This window comes from Choloepus didactylus, chromosome 1, assembly GCF_015220235.1.
Source record: "Choloepus didactylus isolate mChoDid1 chromosome 1, mChoDid1.pri, whole genome shotgun sequence".
Lineage (NCBI taxonomy): Eukaryota > Metazoa > Chordata > Mammalia > Pilosa > Megalonychidae > Choloepus > Choloepus didactylus.
In genome coordinates this window covers 37905256-37917988 of record NC_051307.1, presented here as the reverse complement: position 1 = coordinate 37917988, position 12733 = coordinate 37905256, and the positions used below count along the sequence as shown (strand labels likewise).

The window sequence follows — 12733 nt, the reverse complement described above, 5'->3', positions numbered from 1 at the left end:
CATGCTGCATGGACAGATGGTCCATAGCCCAGATCTACTGAATCAGAACTTCTTGGGGTGGGACTCAGAAATCTGTGTTTTAACAAACCCACCCATTGATTTTTGCTAAAGTGTGAGAAGCATTGATCTAGATTAGAGGTTCTTAAACTAGATTCTCTGGACAGTTGCATGGATGGACTCCATAACTTCTAAAATTCACTGAAATTTTATGAAAAGTTCCAGGTGCATATGCATGTGTACATTGATCTAGAGGAAAGGTTCCTAGCCTTTACAACTCAAAGGGATTGTGTCTCCCAGAATGTAATCTCTGATTGAGACAATTTCCAAGTCCCCTTGCATCCCTATCATGTCAGGATTCTTTGTATATTCTCCAGAGCATTTAGCATAGAGCAGAAGTTGTAAACTACATGCTAACTGACCATATGTGGCCTGAGACATGTTTTGTTTAGTTTGCTCAGTTTTTGTTTTTTGTTTTTTTTACAAAAATAAAGACATTTTAAAGTAAGGGATTTTGCATAAAATTCCCAATTTGAAGATTATCCTGAAAAAATTTTCAAGATCTGACAACCACCAATTTTCATTTCCAATTTGTAGCAAATATAGGGCTGATTAGTTAATTCAAGGCTTGTTCCCTATAGCTTGCCACAGTCCCCACCATTCCCTGTTGTACTCAACCTGAGATTGGGGTAAATAGTCACTTGTAATTGTGGCTACACTGGTATTTTTCTTACAGAAAAGAAGTATTTTTCTATTATTATGTTTAGGTATGAATATTTGTATATTGGTCTTTTTCCATCATTTAAGTCACATTTTAAACATATGGCCTAGAGCTTTTAACATAGGCACTCAGTAATTGTTGTTTGAGAGTGCTATCAAAGTGAGATTCTGTCTGGTTATGTTCTAGTTGTGTTGTCCAGAATTTGGGCCTTTTACTGTTACGAGGGTGTCTTAATTTCCTCGAGTCACTGTAAGAAAGTATCACAAACTTGGTGGCTTAAAACAACAGAAATTCTTTCTCTCAAAGTTCTGGAGGGCAGAAGTACAAAATCAAAGTTCCAGTAGGTTTTGTTCTTTCTGGCAGCTCTCAGGAAGAATCCGTTCCATGCCTTTATCCTAACTTCTGGTGGCTGTGGGCAATCGTTGGCATTCCTTGGCTTGTAGATACTTCACTCCAATCTCGGTCTGTCTTTGCATAGCCTTCCCTTCTGTGTTGTGTCTTCTCCTTTTCTGTCTCTTATAAGGACATTTGTCATTGAATTCAGGGCCCGTCCTAATCCAGGATGGTCTCACCTAGAGATTTTAATTACATCTACAAGGATCCTGTTTCCAAATAAGATCACATTCACAGGTACTGGGGGTTAGGACTTGGACATTTCTTTTGGGGGCCACTATTAAACCCGCAGCACAAGGGTTTTGCAGTTTTCAAATAATTGCCTCATTGTCTCTTTCTGTCTTCTGACTAGAGATACTACGTGGCAAGCTCTCGGCAGATTCGGCGGTTAGCAGGAGCATCCCGCTCTCCTGTCATTTCCCACTTTGGTGAGACCTTATCGGGGGTATCCACTATCAGAGCATTTGAACATGAGCAGAGGTTCATCCAGCAAAACAAAGAGGTGGTGAATGAATACTTGGTCTGTTTCTACAATAATGTAATTTCAAACAGGTAAGGCAGACAGTGACGTCAACACATCTGGCTCAGGAAAAGTCTCTTAGGTATCTTTGTCCACTGATTTCTAAACAGAAAGAGTGTTTGGAAATGACATTTCATCAAACAACAAAAAAACTTAAAGCTTTAATTATCTTTTAGTAGTTAATATGTGCAAGTTTAATTTTATCTATTTATATTCATATAAAAATAAATACTTCAGAAAAAAGGTCCCAAGTTTGTTGAAAGTTAAATGGGATGCTATTAGAATTACTAATATTATGTTTACTGATATGACTTTCTACATTGTATTTTTATATTTGTATAAGATATTTGCTCACAATATTTTATATTTTGACTTTGAAATACTGATTCCACAGAAAGGAGAAAAATGAACTATTAAATTCAATAGTAGTTTAGCACATCTTAATTTTTAGAGACCAATTTCATTATTTTAGAAAGTGTATGCAATTGGAGAGGTAATTGATTTTCCATTAGGATTTTTAATTTTTTGCCTTTTAATTATGTTTGAGTTCTAAGGCTAAATTCTGCAGAATTAAAATGTATTTTTATGCAGAGAAATTCTTTAAGCCAGCCTCATTAAGACAATCCTATGTTTGGTTGAGCTTCAAGTAAGGGAGATAAAAAGAAAACAGCTGATGATGTTTACTTGGCAAATCCCCAGAGGAAAGTTTACCAAAACTTTTACATCTCAGTTACTTAGGAGTATATTCCATTTATTACAGGTGGCTGTCTGTTAGACTTGAATTTCTTGGCAACTTAATGGTATTCTTTGCTGCACTGCTTGCTGTACTGGCTGGCAATTCCATAGATTCAGCAATAGTTGGCTTGTCCATATCCTATTCCCTAAATGTAAGTAATAATGATTTTGTGGTACATGGTTGTTTAAAATCCAATTAAATAAACTCTCTTCTCCTTTGCCTGTCTGAATTATAGATCATATTAACTAAGCAAAGAAAGACAAATCTGGATTATCCTGGAGGCTCATTGCTTTCTTTCTGGCAGTAGCAGGAAACTGGCTCAGCAGTTCAAAGTTACCTCAGAGGAATAATAGGCCACAATCCAAGGTTGAGCTCTGGACAACCAGGAAACTCCTGCTATTTCATAGTTACCTGGAAGTTTCTTATTCATCTATCCTTATATACAGACAGACTGTTACAGGGGCAGGGTCCTTCTGCACTGTGGCACGTCCATTCAACCTTGCCCAACGTTGCCCAGCCTAAGCACAGAGATAATGGGAACTCTGGGAAGAATCTATGCTGTCCTTCTGTGTTTTTAAGTTTTCCCCCAATAATCCCTATTTTATGTTTACTCTGCAGAGTATGAGTGAGTCCATGCCTCCTTTGCACAATAACAAATTCTTTAAACTGCTTAATACAATTCTTCATGACCTTCATGACAATTGTTTTACAAAATACCTCACGGTGATTTGGGCACAGGCTCTTAGTCCCTTATCCAAAACCTTGGAGGCCAATTGCATTTCATAATTCTGAACTTGGGCTTCTAGTAAGAGAATATTGTTATGTATTGTTATATATAACACCCCTAGCAGGGCCTGGGGAAACATCCCATAATCAAATATGTCTATTTTTTGCAGTGAAATGTGAATATGCACCCGAAGTGGATTAAATAAACACTTCAAAGAGCCCCACGGCAGTTTAAATCAGGTTGGCCACCAAATGGGTTGGCACCAAGCTCACAAAAAATCTTTGAATTGTTACACTATTTTCTTTCAGAATTAGGTTTGAAGTTACAATCTCTGAGTACCTACATTTGGAGGTAGGGAGAGAAGAAAGTAGAGTTAAAAATTTTTAGAAAGGAGGCAAGACTAGTCAGGAGATTAGGAGAATTTTCCTTCTGATGTAGGTAATGGAGAATGCCAAAGATAACATTGTATACCTTAATTTTTTCTCACTTAGGATGCAGATTTCTTGAGGCATATCTCATCAATCTTAGTATTCACCATTCCTTACACTAAGTTGTTCTATATTCTGCCAAATAATTCCATTTTTTATGATATTAATGAGTTTAATATACATAAATACTTACATGTATGTATATGTATAAAATGCTTACTTTTAAGGTTGTCAAATCAGAAGAGATAAAGTATATAAAAAACTCTGACAAAAAGAACCCTATAAAAATAAAGTTTTATTCACATAATGTGTAAGACTAAAGAATATGCATTAAACTTTTTTTTTCTCCAGATTACTCAGACTCTGAATTTTTGGGTAAGGAAAGCATGTGAAATTGAAACCAATGCAGTTTCCATTGAAAGAGTTTGTGAATATGAAAATATGGATAAAGAGGTAAGCATTCCCAAGTAACTAATAAATGGATGCAACATTAAAATAGTTGAACACACCTTGAATTGACATTTAAAAAATGATTTTCAAACAAAAGCTGCATTTCCAAATTCACATTGCAACATTCAGCATTTCAATGAAATTAAAACTCAACTTACTGTAAAATGCACCATTATTTTATGTATCACTGAGATAGGAAAAAAAAAAACCACTGGCAATTAAATTAGGACAACTCGTAAGTTGTAAAATGCAGTCCTAATTCAGTGATGTTGTAAAAATGAAATAAAATAGCCTGTTTTTAATTTAAAAGGCCCTGTGATTTGCCCTTTACCAATGTAGGGTAAAAATATGCAACCTATGATTATAACTTCATGGAGATTTTACATCAAGGGAAGTGTCTCATTACAGTTGTGCCATGATTATTTAGTGTCTAATTTTTAAATTAACTACAGCCTCTCTGCTTATACTTTCTGTTCCATTTACTCATCATTAGCATCTCTGTGGATGGGAAAGGGGAGGAGAATAAATCAGTCTGTTTTGTTCCCTTTAATTAACTATAATTTGGGAGGGAGAAGAATTAGGCTGTTGATAGAGTATAATGTTTGAGTTATTTGTGTATTTTATGCATCTGTCTATGAATTAACAGGGCAGATGGTAAAGGTGACTTGACCTTCACTTTGTGTAGCTTCTTAATTTACCTAGTAAGGTATCTAAATCTTCATGAAGCTTTTCCCTTTTGCTCATATCTCTGAGGTATCAACATTTCCACTTGTATTAATGGTATCATCTCTTCATATCTTCTCTAAGACGTTAGTTCATTTATCACCTACTCTAATCCCTACATCATTGCACACACACATCTTTCTTCTCCAGTCTATTAATATAATAAAATATTTCCTGTATCCCAAGAATACTACCTGGACTTTAAATCCTCTTCTAGATTCTGTACTAGTTCTTGCCTTCACTTTTCATACAGACTTCATAAAAGATTAGTCTACCTTTACAATCTCCAGTTTCCAATATTCAATTTGCTCAGTTCAGTCTATAGCCATCGGATGACTAATATAAAACATTATCATTTTCTAAATTTATTTGTAATTAATGTGTATTTGTTTCATATTGGAAAAAGACAATGTATTCATATTTATGTATGTATATGTATAATCATAATTTTTTTAAAATTTAAATTTAAAAAACTCTGTGTAAAGGTTGTATTTAAATACTGTTCCAAAACCTCTTGATGTGAAAGACGTAAATTTGTCCAGAAAACCTTACTCACTCCTCCACCACCCCATTTCTCTGCTCCTTTTTTACAGCAGAATTTCTTGAAAGACTTTCCTGTGCTTCTTGTCTCTAATCCCTCTCTTCTCATTCTTTTGTGGGCCCTCTGCAAACAGGCTTTCCATTCCACAATGCCACTGAAATGGCCTTTGTCAAGGCGTCCAGTGGTCAATCCTCAGTCTTCACTTCAGCTGATCTATCATTTGTCACTGGTAATTACTCTCTCTCCCATAAAAACACTGTCCCTCACTGCCAAGCACCATACTTCTCCAGAGGTTTCTTCTATCTCCTATTGTTTCTCAAATATGCCAGACAGAGCCCTGTCTTAGGTCTTCAGCACACGCACTTAGTTCTCTTTGCCTAGAATTTTCTTCCACCCATATCCATGTGGCTTGCTTCCTCACCACATCCAGGCAAGTCTTTCTTAACCCAAGAGTCCTTCATGTTTCTTGCCCTCCAAAGCTTTATCACCATCTAACATTCTTCATATGCTGTGTGATTCTTTTTGTCTTTCCCCACCAGTGTGTATGCATCACAAGGACAAGTATTTTTATCTGATTTGCTCACTGCTGAATCTCCAGCAACTAAAGCAATGACTGACATAGTAAGCATCCAGTATTGGGAGAGTGAATGAATGAATGAATGAATGAACTGTCCTCATCTCAGCTAAAATTTCAGGTTACTTTCAGCACATTTATAGGTTTTACAAGGTTTTGCTTAATAACTGGATAGGAAATGGGACACCTTGTAACCTCTAAAAAATATGCCTAAGATTTTTTTATAACTAAATGAGAAGCTTTATGTTGGTAATGTTTAAAACTGTTTTCAGAAAATCATAATATCTACCCTTTACTATCATTTTTGTTTACATACATGAAGATTAGTGTTTTGATGGGAGAGATTTTTGTAATTATAGATTAAAGAATATTTCTTTGTTTTAAGGCACCCTGGATACTGTCTAGAAGGCCTCCATCACAATGGCCCAGCAAAGGGATAGTGGAATTTATTAATTATCAGGTTCGATACCGAGAGGGTCTTGCTTTAGCATTACAAGACATTACTTTCCAGACTCATGGGGAAGAGAAGGTACCATATATTTTTTATATGTTTTTACCTTCCCTTTTATCTGAGTACATTTATTGTTAAGGCAAAAGTATAATGCAGTATTGAATATAAAATAGTCTTTTGTGTCAAATTTCATAAAAAATGAATGTGGTTGGTGAGTCAAAAATGTATTTTCCCTCTAAACAGAAAAAATACATTTTTTAGATTGCTCATTCACTATTGTGAAACATTTTAGTAAACTTTACTTTTTACTAGCTCTATAAAATGAATTACAGTAGTAAGATGGATAAGATAAAATATTTGCGTGGTCAGTAACATCATTTTTTTCAAGACTGTTTAATGAGATGGGGAAATGCTTGAAATATAATTTAGTATTAAAAGATATATACAAAACTTTTGATGATATCAGTTTTGTGTTTTAAAAAGCAAGCAAAAAAAAACATTAGCTAAAATAATAGGAGAATATTATAAAACATTAAAACCTAAAAAGGTTTTAATGTATTGGAATAGCTAGAAGTAAATACCTGAAACTATCAAACTCCAACCCAGTAACCTTGACTCTTAAAGACGATTGTATAACTACGTAGCTTACAATGGGTGACAATGTGATTGTGAAAACCTTGTGGATTGTACTTCCTTTATCCAGTGTATGGATGGATGAGTAGAAAAATGGGGACAAAAACTAAATGAAAAATAAGGTGGAATGTGGGGATGATTTGGGTGTTCTTTTTTACTTTTATTTTTTATTCTTATTCTGATTCTTTCTGGTGTAAGGAAAATGTGCAAAAAATGGATTGGGGTGATAAATGCATAACTATAGGATGGTACTATGAACAGTTGATTGTACACCATGGATGATTGTGTGTTATGTGAATGTATCTCAATAAAACTGAATTTAATTTAAAAAATAATAAGAGAATATTATAAAACATAAATAGGGATTCTCTCCAGGTGATGGGATTTCAGGTGATTTTTACTTTTTTTATATTTTCCTACTTTTTCCAAATGTTTTACGAAAACATATTTCAGAAAGATATTTTTGAAATAACTAAAAAGTAAAAAACTAATTAATAGCAATGTCCTACTTTTCCCTTTTTCAGAGACTTGGCTTTTATAACCCAAAACACCCATTTTTCTAACCCTCTAAACCAGGTTCACTGCTGTGATCTCAAGGACAGAGATCTTTTTTTTTTTGGAACAAATGAAATCATTCTGGAATTATGATTACTCAATTCCTCTAGCAGTCTCCTGGTTTATCTGCTGCATTTTGGCAGGCTTAAGATTTAAGATCTTTTATTAGGGCAAACCAATCACATAATGTTCTCCCTGCCTGATGTTCCTATTAACAAGACATGAATCAGAGACCAGAATAGATTGCTTTTATTCTCATGGCCAAAGGAACACGTTCAGTTGCTGGGATGTTGATAACAAGCTGATTATTTTGGCCAGGATTCCAAGAGCCTGAAACATTATCTCTGGCTACCCCCGATAGTTTTAATGCAATAGTTGTTTTGATATGTCAGGAAAATTTGCAGGCATTCTCACTGACCTTGTACCTAACAGATTTGTTGTCAGTGCAGAGGTCCCATTTTCTTACAAAAAGCACTGTGCAAACTACTTATAATCATTTCATTACAGATTGGAATTGTGGGAAGGACTGGAGCAGGCAAATCAACGCTATCAGATTGCTTATTTAGAATTGTGGAGAGATCAGGAGGCAAAATTATTATCGATGGAATTGATATATCAACTGTCGGGCTGCATGACCTTCGTAGCAGACTTAATATTATTCCACAGGTAAGGCCAGTCTTGCTTGTAGTCTTTCTTTTATCTCACCCCAGAGGAACTTCTTTTTCTCTTTCTTTTTTTAAATTTGTTCCTTCCAAGAATATAAATCCATTTTGGAAGCCAAGTCATTTTAAATGTATTATGAAAAAATCACTATGTAATTGAATCCTATTAAAGACTTTTACTCTAAAGTACTCTTCCTAATGGCATTTATCTATTTGCAAAACTAGTACACCTCTTTGAAAGTTTCCATCATAATAATAAATGCACGTAAAATTCAAATGAAAAGATTAGACTGAAAATGTTTTGGTACCTTTCCAGAAGAAAAAATATAAAATAGCTGAGGCCTTTGCTTAGTTGATGGTTTGAATATAGGATTTTGACTCTTCTATACATGAAGTTAAGGAACATAAATTTTAAAAAGGACAGTAATTCAGTTAGGTTTCTTTTCTGAAGTCCTTTTATTTGTCCATCTGTGAAATCCAAGGAAATTGAGCATTAGCAAGTATACAAATTGGCTCAAGAATAGTCTCTGTAGTCGAAAATGACTTATTCAGTTGAGTTTGAGAGACCAGTTATTTTCTGATCATTTATGCGACATCTGTATATTATCTTCTAAAAATATCTCACAGTACTAAAATCTCTTTGTCATGTTGCTTAGATATATACTTGTAATAGTTTATTTATTTTGAAACAACTTTGAGTAAAATCTAGAATTTTGGTAGGGCAAAAGTTTAGTGGAGAAAAGAGACATTGTCATTCCTCACTTATAAATAAATACAGGTGAAGTAAAATAAAGGAGACATTAATCATTCCTTGCTTATAAATACAGATGTAGTAAAATATGGTTTCACCAGGCCTCTTGGTGGAGTGGAAAGAGCATGAAGTTAACCATCTTTGAATTCTTTTCCACTATTTATCTTCATTGTGCTGTGGATGATAGCTCTTTGAAACCTCCAGTTCACTGACTGTAAAATAAGGATATTAATGTCTGTCTTTCTAGGTTGGTGTGCTGGATTGATAATATATAGTGTTGTGTTGTATTTTATTGTATTATACTGTAGTATATTTATCTTACTATATCCCTGGCTATCATCATTATTATTGTTGTTGTTTTGATAATGATAAGAATAGGAGGGAAAGAGAATCAGCATGCTTATAGCGATTTAGCCTTAATTTATTCTGATTCTCTTCTGTGTTTGCTTTAAATATAAAATGAATTTGATAATTATTTTAGGTTTGATCATTTTGCCTTTTCTTTACTTATTTTCTTAGTCCAATTTTTTAAAAAATGTATGCATGCCTCATGTGACAGTAACACTGCAGGTGACTATTTTATTCTCTAGGACCCTGTTTTATTTTCTGGAACCCTTCAAATGAACTTGGATCCCCTGGAAAAGTATTCTGATAGCAAGCTGTGGGAGGTACTCGAGTTGTGTCACTTGAAAGAGTTTGTGCAGACTCTTCCCAGGAAGCTGCAGCATGAGATTTTAGAGGGTGGTGAAAACCTCAGGTAAGCTGCTAAGAACAGAGCTTGCCCCAGTTATCCACTGCATGCTCTTTAGAAACTTGGATTGGCCTCAAAGGGAAATCGTTCCAGAGCCACCAAGGAGTTTGATCTGATCAAAGCACATCATTGCTCATTCCCTCTAGGGAAGAGGGGCAACGAATAAAATGGTAGCTGCAGGATGGGAAACTGCTGGTGAGAGGAAAGAGTTAAAAAAAAAAAAAAAGGTTCTTGTAGTGCATCACTATTTAGTTTAATCTTATTGTAAAGACTTTTCTTCTAATAGCCGTCTTCCTAACTTTACTTACAACAATTTTTTTTTGCAGGGGGCTACTTTTTCTTCATCACTGCTTGATGTCTTGTGCTAGCCCCCTTCAAGTGATCAGAAACATAAAGTGACCTAGACCTCCTTAAGAAGACTGCACTGTGTGACCCCAACCTCTTTGAGTACTGGCATCCCTCCTCTCTTTCTTCTGCCACATGGCCTCCTTGCTGTTTCATGAGGATGCCAGGCCAGTTCCTGCCAGCCTAACAATTTTTCATCTGCTATTCCCTTTGTTTGGAACACTTTTCCCTTAGAAATCTGCATGGCTCATTCCCCACTCTCTTCAGATTCTGACTCAAAATCTCAGAGCCAGCTTCACACTCACACTTTACATCCTCTTTTCCTGTTTAAATTCTTCTTAGCTCTTATTATATACATATCATATATAAAATATATCATTATATGCTTATTATATATTCTTGTACTATACTCTTATTTTCTTCTTACTAGGCATTTCACTCAATTATCTTGTTAATTTTTTTCTGTCTCACACATTAGAATGTAAGTTTTCCATGGACAGAGATTTTTGTCCGTTTTGTTCCTTGCTCTGTTCCCAGGACCTAGATGAGTGTCTGGCACATAGTAATCATTTGATAAATATGTGTTGAGAAAGAATGAATGTGTGGCTAGAACTAGAATGAATAACAGTCCAATCAGAATTTTAGAACAGGAGGATGTGACCATAAAAGTAAGCTGTTGAAATTATTTTACCATTCTTTAAACAGTGTTGGACAACGGCAGCTTGTCTGCCTTGCTCGTGCTTTGCTTCGGAAAACAAAAATTCTCATCTTGGATGAGGCAACAGCCTCCATCGATTTTGAGACTGATAACTTGGTGCAGACCACAATAAGGAAGGAGTTTTCTGATTGTACCATCCTGACGATTGCTCACAGGCTGAATTCTATCATTGATTCAGACAGGTATGTTTAAATAATTTTTCAGAAATAAAACAATTTCCATGTAGATAGATATTGAGCATACAAAACACATTTAATTATGTTCTGCTAATAAACAATCTTATCTGTGCTGATCTATACACATTTTTTTCCCTAATGTTATGGAGAATATATTCCAAAATAATTAGAAGAAAATGTTAATGTTAAAGCAATTACATTAGAAAACTTAATTTATTTCCTAAGCTAAATAAATAGTACCTATATTTTATACTGAAGTGACTTACTCACACAGTGATTTAAACCTTACATTCACAATGCGCAGAAGAAAGATGAGGTGGAAAATTGATTATAGATTGTTACCTGACTGGTTTCTCTTCGTGTTGCAGAGTGCTTGTTCTAGACTCTGGAAGGATTCTGGAATTTGAAACACCACAGCATTTAATGCGTGACAAAGGACTTTTCTTTAAAATGGTAACAGAAGCTGGAATAACACTACTCAGGGACAAAGAATAAATAATTTTAGCTGTATGTTGATTATACAGAATAAAAGAGATATAATATATTGACATTTAAAGAATAATAATGGGGGAGAAATGCACAGAGGCAGCCCCCTAGCTACAAGTTGTCACAGATACCTATAGGCACCATAACTACACCTTACCTTGTCTTCCATTCAAGCCTTCTGGAATGCGTACTTTTTCCACATTTCCCAGAGTGCTAAATACCACTTAACCTGTAAGCCTCTATGACTTTATGCAGCGACCCCTGCTCCCTGGTCTGCTTTATGCCCTTTTTCTGTGTTCTCACCAGATTCATGTGCATACCTTTATTATGTTAGGTACTGTAGTCTGCCTCCCTCCCCACCCCCACACACATACACTAGATAAAGCTACTGGAAGACAAGGACCCAGTTTTAATTGACTTTGCACATTAGGTTCCTAGCAAAGGACCTGTCATGTAGTTGATACCCAACAAATGTTTGTAGAATGAATAAGTATTTATGAATGGCAGTAATATGATGTAGGTGCTTATATATAATATATGTTTGTTACAGTACAGTTTATGAAATCACAGGAACAACATTGAATCATTCAGCTGCCTTTGGGAAAGTATAATTATATATTAACTGAATTTCATGATCTGCTTTATTTAAAAATAACGTTTTATAATATTTTACATTTACTTTTTTGAGTAAAAACACCATTATTTTCTATGGAACATCATATTTGACTGGATCAACCTCATTGTGTTATGTACCAGATTGTATTTGTTCAGGTAAAGATGGTTGATTGTAATATTAATCATATTTTAGGGGCTTTTTAATTTAGTGATTTTATGTAATAAAAGTAACATTATTTCTCTGAATTGCCATTCAGATTTGAAGTGTTCAAACTTCAATGGTACTTTCCTTTCAAAGTGGTTTTAATAAAGTATTTTAACATTTCAGTTTATTTTATCCTCTATTTTATCTATTTCTTATATCCTCCTGTTCTCCTTTCTATTCACTTGTACAACTTGGTTCATTCCTTGAGGATACTTATGAAAAGTGGCCTTAAACTACAAAATCCTATATTATCTAAAGACCTGACCCATTAGAATATAAGCTACTTGAAGTGTTGTCCTTCCTTTACAATCCCTGAAGTGCCCGCCACTATGCTTTTTTATTCAGTTAAACTTGAATAAGTATCTGTTGATTTCTGTTAAAAACAAGATCTAAATATTTCACTAATATCAGTTAACAGATACGCTAGCCTTTTTACTCTTATATTTTTAGTGCATTAATCAGAACAATTGCATAATTTAAAAATCTAATAATAAATCAACAGTAGAATGAATGAATTGTGGTATATTCCTACAACGGAACCTTATAAAAGCTATGAGAATGAATATACAACAGTC

At 34.6% G+C, this 12733-nt stretch overlaps 1 protein-coding gene across 1 annotated transcript in view; it reads left to right on the top strand.

Moving 5' to 3' along the window:
• Positions 1-12248, top strand: part of LOC119531831 (multidrug resistance-associated protein 1-like) — a 78765-nt gene extending 66517 nt beyond the window's left edge. Inside the window, 8 exon segments of the mRNA XM_037833544.1 lie at positions 1464-1663; positions 2392-2518; positions 3874-3975; positions 6196-6339; positions 7957-8115; positions 9453-9619; positions 10664-10858; positions 11221-12248. Coding sequence (XP_037689472.1) covers positions 1464-1663; positions 2392-2518; positions 3874-3975; positions 6196-6339; positions 7957-8115; positions 9453-9619; positions 10664-10858; positions 11221-11347 — 1221 coding nt within the window. The 3' untranslated portion in view covers positions 11348-12248.
• The last annotated feature ends 485 nt before the right edge of the window (positions 12249-12733 follow it).